The following is a 9,523-nucleotide window of genomic DNA, read 5'->3' as shown; positions in this document are numbered from 1 at the left end:
ATATTGAAGCTATGAAGTTGGATACTCAGTTATTAGGAAAGAAAAAGAAATAATTGTTTCAAAAAATAAAATAGTTTCTATAAAGCAGTCAGGTGATGAGCTGAATGGTAGAATAAATGCAACTGAGAAACATATTAAGGAGCTGAATCAGGTCAAGGAAATTTGTAGTCCTGTTACATAATGCTCAGAAAATACAGAAAGAAGGAGGAGGAAACAGTTAAGAGATAATATGGAAGCATGTCACAATGTACTTTGGTCTAATAAGAGTCACATGAGGAGATAAATAAATACATCAGGAACATAGTTAAAGAAAGTGACATGAAGAACTGCTCAGAAACTTTTAAAATGTAAGACTAAATGGAGTCTGAGATTCTGATGTATGCTGGTGGTATTTTGGGGAGTCGAAGTTGAAAATAAGAAGATGGGTTGAAACACCTGGGTGGCTCAGTCAGTTAAGCATCCTACTTCAGCTCAGGTCATGATCTCACAGTTCATGGGTTTGAGCCCCGCATCAGGCTCTGTGGTGACAGCTCAGAGCCTGAAGCCTGCTTTGAATTCTGTGTCTCCCTCTCTGCTTTCCTCCTGCTTGTGCTCTGTCTCTGTCTCTCAAAAATAAATAAGCATAAAAAATTATATTTGAAAAAAGAAAAGAATGGAGTAGAAACAAAATTAAGTCAGAAATGAAGCAATTTTAGAAACAAACAAGAAAATGACTTTAAAAAGAAAAATTAGGAGGCTCTGGGGTGGCTCAGTTGGTTGAGCGTCCAGCTTCAACTCAGGTCATGATCTTGCGGTTTGTGAGTTCGAGCTTCCACATCAGGCTCTGTGCTGACAGCTAGCTCAGCGCCTGGAGCCTGTATTCAGATTCTGTGTCTCCCTCTCTCTCTGACCCTCCTGTGCTTGCTCGCTCTCTCTCTCGCTCGCTCTCTCTCTCTCAAAAATAAATAAAACATTAAAAAAGAAATAAAAAGAAATAAAAAGAAAAATTAGCATCACATACGGAGGTTTTAATATGGCTACAAATTCTTTAAGACTCTTCCCATACAGAAGCCAAGTCCAGTTTCCCTCCTGCTCAATCAGGGCTGGCTCCAGTGACTCACTGGTAACCAACAGAATAAGGCACAAGCGATGGAGACACCAGAAGAATGTCCAGGGTAGTGCTGAAGCACTGGTGGACTCAAAGTAAAGGATATTTATAAAACACGCAACACAGTATTTCCTCTTTTCATAGTTGTTGTGAACATAGTAGTTTGTACTAACCTAATACCATTCATTACTCTTGACAATATAAATTACAGACTTAAATATATCAGTATGAAACACAATGCACTGAGTTTAACAAAAATTAAAATAAAAGAAGAATCTTTGTGATCTTGTAGAATGTCCCTAAATAAGATCCATGAGGAACTCTATTCCTAGAAATGTAGAGATTTTGCCTTAGTCAAATTAAGAGATCTCCACTGAATAATGGACTGCAGACACTAAAATTCAAGGCTTTAAAACAGTCTAGAGGAGGTACTAGCAATATCTACCCAAGAAGGGGCTCTAATATTTTAAGTATGCACAGAGGGGAACCTAGCTGGCTCAGTCCATTGAGCATGTGACTCTTAATGTCAGAGTCATGAGTTTGAGCCCACATTGGGTAAAGAGATTACTTAAATAAAAATAAATAAGTAAGTAAATAAATAAATAAATAAATAAATAAATAAATAGAAGATGAAGAAGAAATAAGAATAAAAATATTCACGGAGTTTTATAAATATGTAAAAATAAACAAAAATTAATAGAAAAACAGGAAAAGGATATGGACACATAAATCCCTGCATGAAAACCACTAATGACTAAAGAGTATATGAACAATGTTCACTTACCAGGTGAAAAACAAATTAAAAATAATAAGATACAAATTACAACCATCTACACTTTTAAAGAAAAGATAATAGCATCAAATGGTGTAAATAATGTGTAAAATAAATAAAATTTAAGAATTTCTATTGAGATATTTAAATGCTTTGGAGAGAAATTTGGTAATTCCTAGTGAAATTAAATATTTTTATGTTATAACTGAAAAATTTCTCCACATTTGCCTATTTTAGATCTATAAGAGAAGATGTACAAGGAAATTGACAGCAACATTATTTTTAGTACAATAACAGGTCACGTGGGTGTTGACTACTTACAAAGAGGGAAAATGCACATATTGGGAATAGAACAGCAGTCAAAAAGAATGAAGTAGACATAACCAGAGCAACATGGACTGATGTTTAAGATTTAATGATCAATATAAACAAAGAATAACATCAGATTTATAACCCAATGATAAATTCAAAATCCAACCTTTTCTGCCATAAGTGTATAAGTAGCTAAATAAGCATACTTAATACTAATTAGGCATACTTAACGAATCTTGGAATTTTCACTTTTCTGAGGGAAAGAGAAATAGGAGCAATATTGAGATATACAGAAGAAAGAGAATTTAAAAAAAAGCAAAAAGAAGGGCTTTCAAGAGACAGATGACATTGACACATCATAGGGAATATAGTATTTTAATAGCTCTGAATGGTGACAGATGGTAGCTACACCATAGCATAATATATAGGCTTGTTGAAACACTGTGTTACACATCTGAAACTCGTGGAAATTTGTCTGTAAATGACACTCAAATATAAAAAATTAATGAAAATAAGTATATACATAATAAAGAAAACAATCACATTTGCTCCAATTATGGAAAGATATGAATAATTCACATGAAGTTCAAACTGAAAGTAAAAACAAGGAACAATCATGTTACCTAATACACAGTTATACATACATCCCACTTAAAATTTTCTCACTAAAGGAAGCATTTCTATTGGCTTTACTCTCTGAAAAACATACTGCATTTTCTCAGGAGCATTTTTTTTATATTGCATTTTCATCATTATATTGCAATGATAAAAGTCATAATAAGTTAACATGAATACATTCATTAGGATGCTTTGGGAGGTGCCTATCTAAGGATCGTGTTCTGGAAGCCCATGAGAATTTCTGAGGGAGGTTATTGGACCCATGGAGGGCACCGAGAGTGTATCTGCAAATGATCGTGAATGTGGATAGATGGATATAAGACCCCTACCCCCAGGAGACTAACTGCCCACAGAACACACAATGTGGGGCTGGATTACCAGAGCTCCTTCTTTTTAGGGAGAAAGAAAATTATTTTCTTCTCCTACCTGTCAGCCTGTCTGTCCCAGGAGGACATTTTAGGCATAAGGAATTAGGAGTAGAACATTCCCTGAGAGCAAAGTCCCAGAGGCTATGGAGTTACAACTATCCAAAGATACTTCAGGGACGAACTGACACTCTAATATCAGTGGAGACAGATCTCTGCTCACATCCTCTGTAAGTGAGTCTGGGGAGAGGGTGCCTGAGAGGCAGCTTATACCAAGATTAGCCAAAACTGGAGAAGACCTTTCTCTTTTGTCAGGTCTATGCTCCATTCCATTCCTGAGTTGGTACTGATGAAGTAGTCTGAAAATAGGGCAGTAAACACTACATCCTGTCTCAGGTCAGGAGGAACATGTGATAATTTGGGCTCTGAGACCTTCCCTTTTGCCCTCCTCTTCCTTCTTCAGATTTATGCTGGGTGATGCCAGATAGTCAGAGAAGCTGGAATTTGTTCATAGGATATTAATGAGTGGAAGGGGTCAGGAAAGTATATCATTTGGAGCTCAGATTAGAAATTTTGAGGTTTTCATCTGTGAATATGAAAATTTAGGAGTTGTGGGCAAAGAATCTGCCTATAAATGCTTGAATCATAACATAGGAACTAAATTTAATCTATACAACTACAGAACTGAGGACACAAACACAGTTGGTGTTAGTGAGAGTCAGAAGATAGTTCCTCAGATTTCAACTCAATCTAAAGAGTTTCTAAAAATTACTGCTACTACAAACAGAAAATTAGGCACAGATCATAGATGTATCTGTCACTCGTTGGTTCAGATCAATGATGTCTGAAATGATATTTGGGAGAGATGTCTCAAATCTATGAGTTTATAGAGTTAGGTGGTTCCTAACAACCCTTCCCCTTCATTAAACAGGGCTTCCATTGTGCTATGCTGGGAGCTGTCCTGCAGGTGAGAAAAAGTTTGCCCTGCAGGGTCTCTGCTTTTGTCATTGCCCTTCAACCTCAAGGGTGTCTTCATCCTGTCCGTACCTGGAACCAGTAGTTATCAGCTCTAGGTCCTCAGCTCTTGTGCTTCATTGGCTAGCCCTGACTGCAATCCAAGATTGAAAGAGAGGAGAAGAAAAACATATATGGTCTCAAGATACTTCACTTCCCCAGCTGAGTAGGTAGGTCAATGTTTGATGGTGAATCTATTGTAAATTGAAGAATATGTAGGAACAATCCAGAGAAAAGAGGAGAAAGGAAGAATCAGTGAGTGGAAAGAACAGATTTATTTAAAAAATCCTCCTAGGCTGTCCTCAGAAATTTTATCCTGGTGTTAGACACAGTTATCCCAATGTACTTCAGGAGAAAAATAGAACATATTTCTTCCTCTATACTTCTACATGGATACTCATGTATGAATTGCCATTTCTTCCATGTGGCTGTAATCTCCAAAGCTCATTTCAAGATTTTTCCCTCTGTGCATGCAAAGAAACCCTAATTCCTTCCAAGAATATTCTGATACCCCTAAAGAAGGAAAATTTCTTGGAGATGGTAAGATTTGGGTCTGTCTTTCAAGGGTTAGTTGTAACAATTTTGTAGAGAGTAGGATCAGATAATACAGTAAGCAAAGATCAAATGACTAAACCTAAATGATAAAAGTGGTGTTCAGGGGAATATTTTAAATTTGGCAGCCTGATATTGTACATGCTGTGGGTCATTGTGGCAAGGACTGGGTTGAGCTGGTGCTATTAGTTTTGCCTCAAACTTAGATAGGAATGAATCCTACAAGAAATTTGAAAGAAAAATGTTCAATGAACACAGTGTTCAAGACAGGAAAAGGATCTTAGGTCAAAACTCAAGACTCAATGTTTTTTCCTATGGGTTTTTATCTTCAGGAATCTCCTGCACTTCCAGTATCTCCCAGGCTTTGTGGGCCATGGCAAAGCACAGAACTACTAGGTAAGAAAAACTGGATCATTATATTGACGAGGTAAAGAGAAAGGCGGTAAAAGAACTTTAAACGTAGACTTTATCACCTTCACATTATGGCAATCAGAATAATCAAGCTTCATCTCTCGCATACCTATGTGCAATTGCCTATGCTCCTTTTAAGACTGTTTATTCCAGAAGTTAAGAATCCTACAAATATGATTTTATATAGGAGAGGGAGCAGTTATCTGGCAGGACCATACCAGCCTAATTACAATGACTGTTTAGACAAAACGATAATTGTCCTACTTTATTTTCATGGTATCATTTTTAAAATATAATTAAAGCAAACTCCATCTGAGACCTCAGACAAGGGGGTGGCATGGACACCTAGGGATATTTACCTGAGTCCCTGTTTGTGCCAGTTTCTATTATTCACCTGCACGAACTGTTATGCTTAAGTTATCATACAGTAGTCTATGTCACCATTAAAGAGAATTGAAAACCAAAAGGAAGAAACTTGTAAGAACAAATTTAGAAACTTACGGTCACAAAGGAGTTCCAAAGTAATTTTGTCCTTCTCTTTACCTTTGGCAAAGATATAATAATCAATCTTGAAAGAATCAAGTATGTATAAGTAAACCACATTATCTCAGTTCTCTATACTATTCACAGGTAAAATCATCCAAGAAGCATGGCACAAAAGAGAAATGCATGAATTTACATGGCTCTTGATGACCTGCTAGGACTCAAGCATATCACCGAGGTGAAGCAAATTGTTCTAAATCCTTGTGTCTTGAGTCAGTGGCTAATTTTTATGCTAATTTTACAGATCATAAAGACAGCTGTAAAAATATATGACAAAATATGACAGCACACCAAAATGACACCATCTCCTCTGAGATCTCAGACTTCCTCCTGAATTGTTTTGTCAGGTCCCCTAGCTGGAAATTCTGGTTGTCCCTGCCCCTCAGCCTCCTCTTTCTTTTAGCCCTGGGGGCCAATAGTGTTCTCCTCATCACCATCCGGCTGGAGGCATCTCTGCACGAGCCGTTGTACCACCTGCTCAGCCTACTCTCTCTGTTGGACATCATTGTCTGCCTCACTGTCATCCCCAAGGTCCTGGCGATCTTTTGGTTTGACCTCAAATCCATCAGCTTCTATGCCTGCTTCCTCCAGATGTTCATCATGAATTGCTTCCTTTCCATGGAGTCATGTACATTCATGGTTATGGCTTATGACCGCTATGTAGCCATCTGCCACCCACTGAGGTACCCATCCATCATCACTGACCAATTTGTAGCCAAGGCTGCTGTCTTTATTTTGGCCAGGAATGGTATTTTAACAGTACCTATCCCCATTCTCTCATCCCGGCTCCATTATTGTGGGACAAATGTTATTGACAACTGCATCTGTGCCAATATGTCTGTCTCCAGGCTCTCTTGCGATGATGTCACCATCAATCGCCTCTACCAGTTTGCCATAGGATGGACACTGCTAGGATCTGACCTCATCCTCATCTTCGTCTCCTACACCCTCATACTGCGAGCTGTGCTGAGACTCAAGGCAGAGGGTGCTGTGGCGAAGGCCCTGAGCACATGTGGTTCTCACTTCATCCTTATCCTCTTCTTCAGCACCATCCTTCTGGTCTTCGTGCTCACTCTTGTGGTGAAGAAGAAAGTCTCTCCTGATGTGCCAGTCTTGCTCAATGTCCTCCACCATGTCATCTTCTCAGCCCTCAACCCAATTGTGTATGGAGTGAGAACCCAGGAGATCAAGCAAGGCATCCAGAGATTGATGAAAAAAAGGTATGGAGTGAGAACCCAGGAGATCAAGCAAGGCATCCAGAGATTGATGACGAAAAAGGTTGCAACTCGATCTCTGCGTTCCTAACATAAAATGAGTTTTGAATCAATAATGAGTTGTCCAAACGTCATACCTATGAGTTGCAATCTCAAAATGGGTAACTTGAATATTGTGTCTTCTTTAAAAACTTAAGCTTCACTGTAAAGTTCCCCTTTTCTCATTTCTCCTTTGGGAATATCTTTTACCCCTTTTCCCTTTTCCCATACTTATTATCCTATATAGACAAAATACTCAGATTTCTTGGGAGAGGTTCTAAAGTGAGAAATTTCTGTTCCTGAATATACAGCTGTTATTATGTCATGTCTTTAGATTCTTGAATACACAATTCTGGATATTTGGGGGTAGAGTTGTGTAACATGTATTGCATTCTTATTCTTATTTCCACAGAAGGGATCATATTGGAGACAAAGATATAGCAGTGAAATTTTACTTCTGAATGATGGAAAGATTCTACTTCTCTCTAACTGGGTCTCCAATTGGGTGATCATTCAAAATGAGAATTCCAAGAAGACAGGGTTTTTCTGTCCTGGATTTCTCATTTGTGCAACAATTATCAATGAGGTTGATTAGAGTTACAAGACTCTTAAATTCTCCTCCCTAGTGGATTTATGCTTTGCACATCTATCCTTTCAAACCAGGTGTCATAGTTTAGTTCAATCCAGGGTGTGCAAACATAGTTTAACTAATGATTTAAAGATTTTAAAGATTGTATATATGATCCAGTAATAATTTAAATATAAAAGTATAATATCTGAACATTGTTTTCATATTAACTGTACAATTTCTAGGAACACTTTGTGTCCTGGGAATTCTGTTAGCTACTAAGATACAAAAAAAATAGAAAATTGTGGCTTTTGGGAGCTCAAAGTTTCATTAGGAGAATAAAAATATGAGTTTCAGCAATATATTCTGCTCAGTGGGAGACAATGGGGAATGGAGTAATGTACCTACTGGCAGTAGGGTACCTGGCAACTTAGGAAAGCACTGGATAGAGAGTTAAAAGTCTGAATGATAAGCCTTGAACAGCTACCAAAAAAAGATGGGTTCTTGGAAACAAATAAGGTGATCTCCTTCTGTGTCATGCTGCTCATCAGTTACTCCTGAAAATAGTGAACAATTGTTTTAAAAAATCCTTTCTAAATATAAGATTTTGTGTCCCAATAGTAACCTATAAGTATGTTTCTTTGTTTAGACCATGGAAAGAAAATCTCTAAACCATCTAATGTGAAAACTGTCCACCAAATCTAGGTCTTTCAGCCTTCACAGAAAGCACTTGGATTCATCTTTGGCAACGTAAGCTTTCATTCAGCACAAGTCTGTCCATTTCTTTTATTTCTCTGTTGCACAGTGATGAATACCACCTTGATATTTCATTCCTCTGCTTCTAGATATCACTATAAACTACTATTTGAAAAATAAACATGTACTCACATAATTAGAAGCAATGGTACAAGAAGCATACAATAAACATTTTAACTGGGAAAAATATATTTATCAAAGGTAAAACAATGTCAAGCTCCAATGATTCATATCATAGATAACTTTTTTCTTTGTTACTTGAAAAAAATTCCCAAATACCTCATTCTCTCACCCATTTCAACATAAGAAAAATTACTTTGTTGAAAGTGTGCATAACTGTATACCAACAGGAAGGTCTTACAAATACAAATAAATAATATACTGAGGTAAATTTAAGCTACTATCTCTTAGAAAATATTACAAGTCTACTGGTTTAAACCCTATCATATATTAACACCTTCTCATTAAGGGACCAAAAAATTTTCAGGACTAATCTCTATCAGGGTCACATTACATAACAAACACAGATCTCTCCTATCAGCTTTCAAAAAATTTGAGAACTGAATCCATAAAAAGGGCTACATCAGGGGATTTGAAGAATATACAACCCAGCACTGAGAAAATTTTGGCACAAGTCTTGTCTCCAATTAGACAAATATTTGTATTTAAAACATATTTTTGTTTACTACTGGGTGTTGTATGTAAGTAATGAATCTCTAAATTCTACATCTGAAACTAATATCACACTGTGTGTTAACTAACTGGAATTTAAATAAAAACAAGAGTAAATATTTTTGAAAGCTTTGCTTTATTGTGTTTATATACAGCTTTTACATGTTTATGGCTCACATCGGAGTGGTATTGACAGATCTATTTGATAAACATAGTGAACAGATTAACGATGGCTTTTATCCCATTAAAAGAATTGATACTAATAAGTGTCTCCTCTAGAACAGTGTTGTCCAACGTGAGCCATACACACACACTTATTTTAAAAGTTTTAGAAGCCACATTAAAATATGAAAAGAAAAATCTAAATGGATTTTAATAATTATTTTGTTGCCATGAAGTACTCCATCGTGAATATATACCACATCTTCTTGATCCATTCGTCAGGTGATGGACATTTAGGCTCCTTCCATGTTTTGGCTATTGTTGACATTGCTGCTATGAACATTACATGGCAATGAGAGGGAATGACATATGGCCCTTCGTAGGAAAGTGGATGGACCTTGAGGATGTCATGCTGAGTGAAGTAAGCCAGGCAGAGAA

At 37.0% G+C, this 9,523-nt stretch overlaps 1 protein-coding gene across 1 annotated transcript; it reads left to right on the top strand.

Annotated features, from left to right (window-relative positions):
* The first annotated feature begins 5,953 nt into the window (after positions 1–5,953).
* On the top strand, positions 5,954–6,979 carry LOC115272537 (olfactory receptor 56A3-like). The gene has a single exon (XM_029915582.1). It carries the CDS (start codon positions 5,954–5,956, stop codon positions 6,977–6,979), a length of 1,026 nt encoding a protein of 341 aa, XP_029771442.1.
* Positions 6,980–9,523: the final 2,544 nt, after the last annotated feature.

This window comes from Suricata suricatta, chromosome 11 (genome assembly GCF_006229205.1).
Source record: "Suricata suricatta isolate VVHF042 chromosome 11, meerkat_22Aug2017_6uvM2_HiC, whole genome shotgun sequence".
NCBI lineage: Eukaryota > Metazoa > Chordata > Mammalia > Carnivora > Herpestidae > Suricata > Suricata suricatta.
This window is presented reverse-complemented; position numbering and strand designations above follow the sequence as displayed.

Bases quoted from the DNA above. Each gene is read 5' to 3' on its own strand.
- LOC115272537 (XM_029915582.1), top strand. From the start codon at position 5,954: ATGACAGCACACCAAAATGACACCATCTCCTCTGAGATCTCAGACTTC.